Raw genomic sequence first — 13860 nt, forward strand, 5'->3', positions numbered from 1 at the left:
AGCAATTTATTGCAAAAAATTAATGCATATTTGATAGTAAAGCATCAAATGCATTCCTTTTCTAAAATGCAGCCCAATGTTAAAAAATTACTCAATGCAAGTACATTTTGTTGCCTAAAATGCATATATAGTTCTGCCATCGATGCTATTGAAAAGAGTTCTTGGATTAAAATAATTTTTCAGTAATATAAAACTTAGATTAAAATACTATTCATTTGAAGAGTTTATTTCTCTGTCGTGTATGATAGAATTCAGAGAGATGGCAAATATGTAGTATCTTAATTCCTTTTATAATGCTCATTAAGTACAGTCAAGAAAGCCTCCATTGAAGCCTGCTAAAGGAATAGATTGGCTAAATGAATTATTTTCCATCAAGCCAAACAATTACAGCTCTTAAAGGGAAAATCTGTTAAAGGAATGATTCATTTAAACAGATTGTTAGTTCCCCTCAATGTGTAATGTAAAATGAATACAAAAGTAGGCCTATTAAATACATCTCACCAAATCAATTTTTGCCATTCTTATTGTTCATGAAATAATACTGCCCTCTTAAATACCTTATAAACGCATAATCAACTTAGAAGAATAATTTGGGTGAGAAATGTGAAGCAACAGTTTATGAACATGAATATGTTTCTAATTAAGCAATATGTGCCTAACAGTTTGCAGAGGACACAACAATTGGGGGAGTGGTAAATAATGAAGAAAACAGTCCCCAATTCAATGTAAAGTCATACATCTTGGAACAAAGAATGTAGGCCATGCTTACAGGAAGGGGGAACCAATCCTGGGAAGCAGTGACTCTGAAAAGGACATAGGGACATGATGGATAATCAACTAAACATCAGCTCCCAGTGTGATGCTACGGCCAAAAGGGCTAATGTAATTCTTGACTATATAAACAAAGGATGTTGCTAAGTAGGGGTAGGTCCACATTACCCGCCCGATTCGGCAGGTAGAGATCAATCTTCTGGGATCGATTTATCGCGTCTCATCTGGATGCGATAAATCGATCCCAGAAGCGCTCCCCCGTCAACTGCGGAACTCCTGCTTGCTGAGAGGAGGAAGCGCTGTCAACAGGGGAGCTTGCCTGAGCAGCGTGGACCCGCAGTAAGTAAACTTAGTTCGATCTAGGAAACTTCGACTTCAGCTACTCTATTCTCATAACTGAAGTTGCGTTTCCTAGATCGATCCCCCACCCCAGTGTGGACCAGCCCTAGGAGAGAGTTCAGAGAAGAGCCATGAGCATGATTAAAGGATTGGGAAAATATGCTATATTGTGAAAGACTCCAGGAGCACAGCCTGTTTAGTTTAACAAAGAGAAGGTTAAGGGGATCACAGTCTATAGGTATTTAAATGGAGAACAGAAAATAGATAGTAAAAGGCTCTTCACTTTAATAGACAAAGCTAAAACAAGACCCAATGGCTGGAAATTGAAGCTAGACAAATTCAGACTAGAAATAAGGCACACATTTTAGAAGTGAGACTAATTTACCAATGAAACAACTTACCAAGGGTTGTGATGTATTCTCCATCACTGACAATTTTAAAGCAAGATTGGATTATTTTTCTAAATTATATGATATAGTTCAAAGTGAAATTAATTTGTGCAAGTACTATGGCATCTGTTATATAGGTGATTAGACTAGATTATCACAAAGGTCCACTCTGGGTTGTAAACTATGCATGAAAAATGGTTAGGGTATGATCCAAAGTTGAAGTCAGTGGGAATCTTTTAAATGACTTCAGTGTGTTTTGTATCAGGGCATAAATAAATTTAAGGAAATAGCCATCTCAGAAGCCAGTTCTGTAAGGATAAAAAATATATAGATAAAGAGATTTCTTTTTACTGTGAGGATAAGTTAAATACTGAAGTGTGCCTTGCCATGGATACAGTTTTCTATTTACAATATGGATTTTTTCCCCCTAAGTAGATATGTGTAAAGTAACCAGAAGGCATGGCTTCAATTCTCAACATACCACTAAAGCAATGGTTTTCAAACTTTTTAGGCTGCATACCCCTTTCAAATAATGTAGTGTATCATATATACCCATCTGAGATAGGGTCATAATATACCTATGAAAACAGAAAAAAATAAAAAAAACAGGAAGGCATAACGTGATGCATTGTCTGCCATTACAAAATTTTTCTCGCATACCCCTGATGAGAGCTCACATACCCCTCGGGGTATACATATCCTAGTTTGAAAACCACTGCACTAGAGTTATAACATTAAGACTAACTCTGTATGGATCTACTAATGGCTATCTTTAGTGTAAATGTTTTCAAACCTAGAGGATATTTCTACTATGCCTATAGAAGTCTTACGCAAATCCACTAATACAGATACTTTCCTCCACCGTATGGGGACAATAGGTGTTATAGCCACTATTCCAGTCCATATGTTGGAACAGAAGCTGGGTAGACTGGTTGAGGGGGTTGGATTCCATCCCCCAAGTCTCACTTAGTGCCTCAAATAAAATTTTGTTCTTTGAGTTTTGTGGTGAATTTCAATCTTAGGGTGAGTCACACTTAAGTCGACCAGAGTTTTGCCATTTACTTCAATAAGATCAGGATTTAACCCATAGTGTGTATGAGGTGTATGTATTATGTTTTTGCAGCTTGAAATTCTTCCCTTCATTTGCAACAGCTGCTGCCATGAAAAAAAAAATGTGTTGTGGTTGCCTTCATAAGTGGGCAGCAGATGACTAACAACTTTTAAGAGTACACAATATTTTCTTAAACTCATATGATATCGTCAGCTGCATTTCAACAGTTTATTTTACTGAGATGCTATTTTTATCAATAATAAAAGAGAAGTCCTAGCTAGTTGGACAATTAATCCTTCCTCACAGGCCCCACTAGCCTCCAGAACACAATCAACAAAATCATTATTTCTAGTTTGTGCATCTGATATAAAAGTCAACCAGCAAAACTTAAACTTACCCCGTTTTCGCAAAACTTGCCCAGTATCTCAATATGGATCTACTCAAGATTTCTTCAGCTTTGGTATAATTAACTCTTCTCTCTAGAGGTAATCCAAATATAAACTCAATCTCATAACCATGCATTACTCCCATCCATTCTGGCCAAGCAAGTTTTGAGGACCGATGTTCAAAGAAGTAGAAGAATACATTATTTCCTAGTTGAGCAAAAAATTTTGTGAACTCCATTACAGGACATATGATATTGTAATCCCCAATAATGTCATCCATAGCATCACGATAATTGTTAGGGTTCTGCTCATCTTCCCAGTCTGTGTAGTGAAAAATGATTGATTCCACCCCAAGTTCACTTGCTTCTGGAAAGGATTCACTTAAACCTACTTGAAATTCTGTTTTATTGATCTGGCTATCATTATCTTTGCTGAAACCAGGTGCCCCATACACTAGAAAAGCTGTCCCTTCATCTTTGTTAACTCCCACTAAGAGTTGGGTTTGTTTAAAGAGCCCATGCTGGATCAATGTTTGTGGCATTTCAGTGAGAAAATCACCATCAACTATGGGACAGAAATATACTTTTAAAAGAGAGTTGTGTGTTAAAACAGAAACTTCATTCTCGAGGATATCCTGGGGATCCTTGTTTTGGAGACAGAGAATTATGTCTGTATCATTGCTACCTGAGCAGCTGAGTAGATTAGCTAAAGTCAAAGTTCTCATCCTTGCCTCGGAATGGGTTAGTGTGGCCCATGGGGCATTAGCAGAGCCACTTTGCAAGATGGCTCTTGTGAAAAGAGGATGGCTTTCAGAAGAAAGGATATGGTAGCTAACGGAAGCAGCCCCAGCACTCTCTCCAAATAAAGTCACACTTTTAGAATTGCCACCAAAGACAGCTATGTTCTCCTGGACCCACTGAAGTGCTAACCTTTGATCAAATAAACCTGCATTTCCTGGAGCTTCCTGGTTTCCCGGTAAAGCCAAGAATCCTAGTGCCCCTGTTCTGTAGTTCAATGAAACTACAATGACTCTTTCAACACGTGCCAGAAATTTACCATCATAGATAGGTAAAGAAGATGTCCCTGATTGAAATCCACCCCCATAAATCCATACCATGACAGTTGCATTTTTGGGTTTTGGAGAAGGAACCCATACATTGAGGTATAAGCAGTCTTCACTAAGGTTAGTGTTTGGATTCCACATCTCTGACCCAGGGAATCCAGGGAAAGTTTTATCTATATTCTGATAACAAGAGTTTGCATGTTTTGTGGCATCCCAAATCTCTGTCCACTTGTTGCGGGGCTCTGGTTTTTTGAATCGTAGTCTACCAAGTGGTGGCTCGCCATAAGGAATTCCCAGAAAGGCCGTCACAGTTCCCCCAAGTACGGGCAAGTGAATCCCTCTTACTTTTCCTTTCTTAGTAGTAACTATAATGTCGTCTTCAGGTAGCACCTTCCTTACAAACATATACAGTAGAAGAAACCACATCAGAAATCTTGTGCAGACACTTGTCCCATTGCTGCATGTCATCATTCCTGAAATAAAATAAAAAATAAGTTTAGGAGCCTGCATTTTAATGTTTCAGTACAAGGGCCAAAACTTGTCGCATGCAGAAGGAATGTGAAAGGTCCCAAAGGCACTGAAACTGGGGTGGTTCTGCTGCATGGAGCAGCAGAGCAGATTTTAGCCATGGCTTGTCCTTGGCTACACTTGTTGCTAAATCATATTCAGTAACGATCCCACTTTACCCTCTTCTGACGTGATTTTCTAGCAATGGGTAAATTTTATAGTCTAGAGTCAGACAATGCTTTCTCTCCTCACATTGGCATGGATGTCCCTAAATATAGAGGGGACAGGCATGGATAGGATCTACAGGGACTTTGCTGCCCCTAAATATCACAGAGTAGTGCTCCACAACGGTTCTGTCCACTACAACATGGAAGGAGGTGGGAGGTTGAAGGCTAGGTAGGGGTGGGCCAAAGAGAGGAAAGTATATGGCCAGTGAGTTTGTGACTATGTGAACCATTAGCCATATGCCCAGTGCAGCAGGCGCCTTGTATGGCATCACAGTAAAAGTCACCAGAAGTACCATACGTAGGTGGCTTTGCTAAGGAGTATCTGTTTTCCTCCCACACACAATCACTGAACAAACACTATTTCATCTGGTTTAGCACACAAAAATATGCCCTTCAGGCCTTTTCATAATATTTACTTTTGTTAATTGGTGCCCTGACCATTCTCCTTTGGAGGCTAATACATGAGAAGAACATGCAAAACATAATGCATGATTAGAAATTATTCTGTCGTGGTTACTTTTGTAATTCATACTATCCCGTAAATAGAGAGAGCTAGTAACAATGTGCCCAAGCTTAAGGATATCAAGGAAACTTCTACTAGAACTATGGGACAAAATTCAGGCCATGTGCCAATTTCTTCACAAATCAACAGACACATTATTAACCCCGAAAAAGCAGCTCCTCTGTCATTTGAATTAGAATTTTCCCCATGTTTGGGGGTGTTAGATCTCTATCACGTGAAACTGTAGATATTGAACCATGTATTTATGATACAGAACCCAAGTAGGTTGAAATGCAATAGCAAAACATCAAAATAACTGTGTTATAAACCCAAGAGTACTGTCTGGGAATTGGAGGTGCTTTTCATAAGTCTGTACTTCAACTGATATGTATGTCTGTAATACTCTATAACTTCAGTTCTTGTATGCGATCACTTACATAGTTATGCCAAAATCATGAACAAATAAATGTTTTATAGACATTGTTTGCCATAACAATTAACGTTATTGTTATTGCTTAGATTGTACATTTATTTGGGTAGGGACTATATTTTTTTCTTTATTTTTGCAGCGCTTGGTACAGTCCTTGATTGGGGCCTCTAAGTGCTGGTAATTCTAGGAATTTAGACCCTGATTAGGTAAAGTACTTAATCACGTGCTTAAGTTAATGCATGTGAGTAGTCCCATTGATCTTAGTCTTTTAAAGCTGGACTTATTAACTCTGTTATAAAAACATTCTCTTCCTCTCAAAAGCCAAATGTCAAAAAAGAAGAAAACTCTCATTTGGCCCAATCCTACAGTCTGTTTCAGTGAAAATATTCAACGAAGCTTCTCTTCTGTTCTACCCCTCCTCGTCCTGTTGTACATAGTGTATTCAGCACTGCCACTTTAAATAGTTCATTCTTTGTTAATGAGCAGCACTTCTCTCCTTACAAGGAGTGAGGCTAATTTCTGTGGAAAGTACAGCTGTATGTCTGATCTAAGGCCATTTAATTTGTTTGTTTATTGTTGGAAAGCTGACGGAGAATAGAAAAAATGGGGAAGTTTCTGGTTAAAGTGATTCCTAAATATGAGATAGAATCAAAGTAACTCAGAGAGATAAATTATCACAGACAATATTTCAATTTTTTGTTAAAAGCATGAGAAAATAAAAACCTATAGTACATAGATGATCTATTGTGGAAAAAGATGTAAAGCAATAGAATCTTTTATGTAAAAGCTTCTCAATATGATTCATAAACATAAAAGGGCTAAAGAGCTTTATCTAACAATAACCAAACCTTAAGATTTACCTACCTAGAAACCTGCAAACACATCCTTGCTAAACTTTACTGGTGTGGGCAACCTCAAATCAATAGAATTACTCCAAGTGTTTGCAGAATCAGGGATTTAGTGCACCAAGCTGCAGTCCTTAGGCAAAATGAAATCACTTATTGCTTTGTACATCAGTTTACCCACCCATTAAAGGGATACAGTGAGAATTCCTATCTTTGTAAAGCACTTTAAAGAGCAATAAATGAAAAATATTCCATAGGGGTTAAGGATTATGCAAGAGTCAAATCCTGGTTGTTTTACTTTTAAGTTAATTCATGAATTAAGTGACCAGGAGATTGCATCAATATTGGGCTAAGGACCTAGCAGCAGAGGAAGTCAACAATTACCCAATATACAGTAAACTGGATAAGGAGGGTAATTTTTAAAACCATTCAATATGTGACACTGAAAGCAAGCATTTAATCTAGCATTTAAAGTGCTATCTGGAACTGTAAAAGATTGAAATAATTAATGGTAATATTATAGGCATAAGAAGTGAAATTATAATAATAAATAATAAAGGGGGGGGTGTAAACATCAGGAGTGTGGGGTTCATGTAGAACCTTTAGTCTCCACACAGTTATGTTATTATATATATATATATATATACACACACACACATATATAGAGAGAGAGAGAGAGACAAAAGTAAAAATCCGCAAATATAAAACAGATCCTGAACTTTTGATCCACAATCCTAAAATGTTTCAGCTATTAATGCAAATATTAAAGAAATAGTTAAAGTAAAAAAAAATCAATACTGTACATTTTATAATTAGCTCTCCAATGAACTATCTGATCTTTTTAATGAGCAAATGAAATATGTCAAACTTTGGAAAAAGTACAAAACTTCTACATTGCTAAATGAAAGCATAGTAGTTTCAAGTTGTTTCCTGCTAATAGTGACAAAACTAGCAATTGAAAGGTATGCTACTGCACTTGGTGGTGAAATACTACATTTTGTAATAATTTTAATGCTGCATTAAAATAAATTCAGCAACATAAAACACACTGAGCTAAATAAATATGACTTCATTATTACTACAGGAATAAAAGAAGTCAGAAGATTGCTTTAGCCTGCCAACCTTAACCAAGAAGAGGTATGTCATTTACTATATTTGCATATTTTAAAAAGTTGCTTCTGCATTTGTTTTATCCAATAAAAAATAAACAGAATATGCTTTTGTATTCTTATTCAGTGACGGAATATAATTTATTTAAATGATTATTTTCTCTCCTTGCAAATCTTTACCCAACCAAAAAATCTATACACAAGGCTACGTAATCTCTATTTAAATAGAAAAGATGGTTGAATTAATAAATGATTTATTGCTCCGTTCAATTTACTTAGCCCAGAATCCCTTGAATAATACCAGGGTCTGATACACATGCCTGCTTACTTGTTCCATCAGTTCCATTTGCAGAGCAGAGTGACTATCTCCAACAGAGCAACAAATGGTCAGAGCATAACATTTTAAAAGATCACAATCCCCATACAAATTGAGTTTAACTGTAACTTATATTGGCATAGAAACATGTAAATAGAGAACCACTTACCCCAGCTTCTATTACAAAGACTATAAAGTTTCTAAAAGAGTCAAAGTCTTTGTATACTTCAGTGAAAAGCAGTGTGTGGCTGCTACTTTAAGCCTGGAAATTGGACAGTACTGACATTATAATCAACTGTTTCTGTCAGAAAGCTCGCGAGAGTTGGCAACAGCAACTTGATCTGTAGGCAGCCGTTCTTTATCTGACGTCTGTTCAAAGGGTAATGGTATAGTTGTAGAAATGCTTCAGAATTATACCAGTTTTGATTAAATCAAGCATTAGATTTTATTGGAATGGGAAAAATAAAATTATCCTTAATACAAGGCTACAACATTTTAACAAATCAGACTACAAACACAACAGCAGAAGTATAAATCTTGCTTCTTTTTTGTTTTTTTTTTTCATGAAGAACTATTCCTACTTGTATTTTTCTCTTTTGCAAAAGTTCAAGATTTCTATAACAATCTGGCAAAATATCTTTCCAGCCCAGGTCAATTGGCTATTTCCAACTACAAATAGTGGAAGGAGAGAAAATGAGAACATTTTATACAGATATACCATCAAGCAACAACAATCAATTATATAAACTGAATTTGATTGCCTAATAGAGCTAGTCAGAAAATTTTCTACAAAACAGGTTTCAATCAGAAAATGTAGTTTAATCAAAACCAAAATATTTGACAAAATTGTGTTTATTTTGACAAAAATGAATGTAGACCAAATTGTTTCCATTCTGATTTGGAATATAAGCAAATTCTGAAATGCTGGAATTTCCTATGAAATGGAAATTCTGAGTTTTGATTGGCTGTGCTATCAAATGCCCATTGTACAATACTGTATCTTCTCATTCCAATTTTAGTTTTAAAAAATGTATACTTGAATGGATTTATGCGACACAGAATCACTGTTTCAACTGGAGAAATAAGACATTAACAGGACTGGGTGTTATTTATGGTGGGGCCATCTGTTTTTTGCTTGTTTGTCACTTTTAAATTTATTATTATTTATATTATGGGTGGCACCTAGAAACATCAACTGAGATCAGGAGTTTCAGGATCCTTTTGTGCTAGGCACTGTACAGACACATAGTAGGAGACAGTCCCTATCTCAGTCTAAATAAATAAGACAAACATGAGGTGGAGAGAAGGAAGGATTATACATTATTAACCCCATTTTACAGATGGGAAACTGAGGCACACAGCGATTAAGGGATTTACCTAATGTCACACAGTAAACCTATGGCATGGCCAAAAATTAAAGCCAAATCTCCTGAGTACCACTCAAGTGCCTTAACCACAACACCATCTTTTTGCTCTGTGTCCACACTACTCTCTCACCCAACTTTCTCTGGCACTACTCTGAAGGAAGACCGCAGACTTTTACATGTCTTCAACTACCACAAAGACAGCCAGCTTCATCCTGGATAGGACAGAACTTTGAGAGCTCAAGGCAATACATTTCCCTAGATATAATGATCAAACTAGAGGTCTATTTTGATTAGGGAAAAAATACAATATTGGCAATTACAGAACAGATAGAAAGCACAAATAAAAAGTTAAAATATAAAACTTACAGTCTTTAATATGAAGACAGAGAAAATTCTAGACGCTACCATGATAAATGGGATTGTTCATAGTGAGGAAGCACTAAGAAACAACAGTCACTTAACCTCTCCAAGAGCATTTATTATGTATCGTTCAGGTTTACATGTCTGTTAGGCATACCCTTGGGACATGCCTTTGTGATAATGTATCATCAATCTGAACCCAAATCTCAGTTATACATCCCTGGAACTTTAGTGTGAAAGTGTCAAATATGCACACTCATTTTGGATTAAAACTTCTCGATCTAGATTATGAGCTCAGTTACACAAGGGTAAATCCCAAGTATTGCAATAGATTTACACTGGAGTAACGGAGAGCAGATCCTAGACTCTTGTTATCTGAACATGCTGAAATAACAATTTCCTTCCAAATATACTGATACAATGATATGTTCTCTAAATAAAATCCTTTTTGATTTATCCCAGCATCTATGAACACTTCAAAGAAGTTTTATACACAGGAAAGTGAAGCCACATGAAATCATACATTTGGCCCTCTAATTACATCAGTGAGGGATTATGAATATCCTTGTGCCTAATAGCTATTGTTAAATTTCCCTTATAAAGAGGAGTAGCCTTCATCTTATGCTTAGGACAAATAGCTGAATTCCTTCAACTTACATATTTTTCTCCAGAATGTACCCTTCAGTGCTGCATCTTCTGCTGGTTTCACCTGCCATGGAGATTCCCGCAAGTAGATGGAAGAAACAAGAAGATGGATTTGTGCGTTACTTCACTTTCAGCTACTTTGTAACTGATAGATCTGAGGCCCAGCAAGATGGGTCACCACCACCCCGTAAACATCTGTCCCCTAGATCTGCCCTATCACTGGCTCTGACACAGAAAAACAGTAGCATTTACACTTTACAAATAAAGTATGCAACGTTAAGATCAATCAAACACCCTTAATGTGCCCCTATGGGACCACCCTGAAAACAACTATCAACTCTGTCCAACACAGAGATTTATTAAACTCAAGGTCTAAAGTTTTTGTGGTCACTAATGAGGTGAACCTGTGTGACTAATAGATCAAGTTGTCTCAGACTCTCTCTTAGCAGGAGGCACTGTGTGTCCTATAGAGTAAGTCCTCCAGGAAGAGTAAAGATGTCACTCCTACTGTAGACTCTAGATGCTGTGATTTGTTTTTTTGGTGAAGCACTGTTTGCTGGGTAATAGAAATAATGAAGGGGCACAGCACAGGCTGCTGCAAGAGAACATTAGGAAGTTAGGAACATTAGAAAGTGTTTTTTACCTTATTTCTGTGCAGTTTCCCTCCTAATAAGGAGTTTATTTTAAGACCAGTCTTGTCTGTCGGTAAGTTACCTCAGGCACTCTTAGGGCAGAATTAATGTTGTTTGAGTGATCTTACCTCTGTATCTAGAGAGTCTCTAATGTAAATACCAAAATACTCAGAGGAACTACTTGAAGTATGCCAAAGACTTGGAGATCCTCAAAGGTAGATACTACAGGAGTGCAAAATATTATTATGTATTATTATTTCATAACTGAAGCCCCAGATCAGCAAATTACCTAAGCATATGTATAATTTTTAGCATGTGAGTAGCCTTAAATTATACATATGCTTGAATACCTGGATGAATCAGGAAATAGCCCAGAGTGGCCAATATGCTAGTGGAAGTTATTACAAGTGATAAACTTAATTGTTTTACAAAAGATTTGACTAAGATGCTCTTACTATATCAGACCAGTAAGAGTATTTCACTCACCAGGTGCTGCTCTGAACTTTAAGGATACTCTCAGACTTAAACACCCTCCTCCTTTCATCCCATCCCATCCCATCCCTGACTTGATAATGCTTTTTGACTGCTGGATTCCATCCATAATCCCAATAACAAAAGCCTTGCTCTGATCTATAGAACAATGGGGGTCATATTTTTTCAAGTCACAGTCATAGCCACCACCATCATCAATGGAAATATCACACAGAGAGTGTTTGGGGATGGAGGAGAGAAGGAAACACATTTTATCTGACTTACGTGCCTCCATGTCCAAGATATGTCCTTACTCATAGGGTGTAAACAGCACAGCTTTAAGCAAAAATTGTTCTACTTCAACCTTTTGCAGCTCTTTGGAAAATTATATGATAAAGGTAACAGGGTGGATAATGTTTACTTAATTTTTTTCAAAAGGCTTTTGATAAGGCCCTTCAAAAGGACTCTTACACAACCATATAGAAAGTGTTATTTTAATAAGTGCCTTATTTATGGAGAAATGTATTCTGTAGTTAAAAAGTAGAAAACCTATGTTCTCTCTCTTCATCTTACTTCATCAGTGAGGAACAAAAATGCACAGTAAATTATGACTGATTTATATGAATTGTTGCCACAGGTCTGAAGAAATGAACATTTTGTTTAAATTCTTTAGCCCTTCTATTGCCTCTTCTGCCATACATTTTTTTGGAATTCTCAACATGTTGTATTGCATGTAAGGACTCTCATATGATTAATTTAACTCTTCCACATTGCCATGAATGTAAACCAATGCCACTGTAGATACAGTTTTCCTTGAATAGAGTTTAAAGTTATAAAGGTGATTGGTGGCCAGTGGTTGGACCAACATGCAACACTGTGATTATTTTGCTCATTCCTGTTCCAAAGCTCTCCTAGTCCAATTCCAAAACTATTCCTTTGATGGTGGTAATTCCAAGAATGATGAAATTTAAGAGGGCAGTCAGCAGTGTGAAAATAGATGGACTAGCCAACACACTCACCAAGGTGACACTCACCATAGTAACTTACTCAATGGTAAATCTAGGATTCAAAAACTACAGCTCAAAATGTTCTCTATAGAATCATTTATTTCAATGAGGCTTGGTGAGGATGCAGCAAATCTCTCAGTGTGAGATCAAATGCAGAACTGAGGCCTTATACTGAAGAGGATGTGGTGTGTATTGGTGACATTGATCATGTGGCTGTGTCCACCACATAATGAAAATTTTCCAGAGACAAATACCATTCCACTATTCAAATATTTTTGAATCTCAAATCATCCTAACAACATGTCTCGCACTTTTGGAATGTGACAACAATCTTAACACTGATCCTAATATTAGAAAAGATACCTATGGTGAATATCTTGAAAATGGACACCCATCTAATAAGTATATGGAAGTCACTGCCCTTTATAAAAACCATTGCATTCTTATTTGTTCTCATTATTGGTACAATTATAGGGTGCTATAATTTTCTCCCTATTACTCTAATTATAGGCTGCTATAATTTTCTACTTGTTATACAATTATAGGCTGCTATTTTACAAAAATTCTGGGGAAATCAGTGTAAATGAAAAAAATGTATTGCTAATTGTAAGATATATTTATTATTTTTATTCATTTTGTATGTTTATTTAGTCTTAGTTCCCAATGATATCATTCTATAATTTAACTTTTTCTGTCTTTTTATGGGGACCTGTTTCAATAAACAGAATTTAAAAAGAGATTAATATATACACAAAATGGTTTGCAAAGCACTTTTACATTTTCCATCTTTGGCTTATAAGAAAACAAGCAAAATTAAGCGTCAGCACACAGTTGAAATGTTATGTGAATGTGTTGAGGTTAATTAAATTATGGTCTAGGTTCCAGTGTATTCTGCACAAGATTCAGTCTTTGCATAGATGTTAAAGCTGTGCTGTTTAACACTTCTACTAGTTAGTTTTTTGTCCATCTGGGAAATAGATTTGTGTCCAACAGGTAGCAACCACTCCACTGGGTAGGTATCCAAGCTGTTCTGACTTGGCACAAAAGAAGATTCAGGTGTTTGTTCAAAGATCACTTGTGAAAATAATTGATGCCCCAAATTAGTTCAATATTCTGACAATTTATAAGTACTACAAGCAAACGGAGACTCTTGAACAGACTCTGTAGTCAATGGTAAGACCCTGACAGGGATACAGACAACTGAGTATGTTTGGATCTAGTAGAGTAGGCATGTGGCTTGAAGCCAGGAACTCCTGAGACCTAATTCCGCTTCTCTCTGTGTGGTTTTAGCCAATTTGCTAATTAACCTCTCCATATCTCAGTTTCTCTAACAGTAAAAGAGATATAACAATTTTTAATGACCTATTTCATAGGTTGTTGTAAGATTGAAGTAGTTAATTTTTGTACAGCACTTTAAAATATAAAGCACTATGTTAATAAGTC

The 13860-nt window shown here is 36.4% G+C and overlaps 1 protein-coding gene across 1 annotated transcript in view; it reads right to left on the reverse strand.

Moving 5' to 3' along the window:
* The window catches only part of BCHE (butyrylcholinesterase), a 51579-nt gene extending 43378 nt beyond the window's left edge, over nucleotides 1–8201 (reverse strand). The window contains exons 1-2 of the mRNA XM_054040528.1: nucleotides 8105–8201; nucleotides 2948–4472 (exon numbers count right to left, since the gene is read on the reverse strand). Of these exons, the coding sequence (XP_053896503.1) occupies nucleotides 2948–4470 (1523 nt within the window). The 5' untranslated portion in view covers nucleotides 4471–4472; nucleotides 8105–8201. The remainder of the gene's footprint in view (nucleotides 1–2947; nucleotides 4473–8104) is intronic.
* Between the last annotated feature and the right edge of the window lie 5659 nt (nucleotides 8202–13860).

This window comes from Malaclemys terrapin, chromosome 9 (genome assembly GCF_027887155.1).
Source record: "Malaclemys terrapin pileata isolate rMalTer1 chromosome 9, rMalTer1.hap1, whole genome shotgun sequence".
NCBI classification, from domain to species: Eukaryota; Metazoa; Chordata; order Testudines; family Emydidae; genus Malaclemys; species Malaclemys terrapin.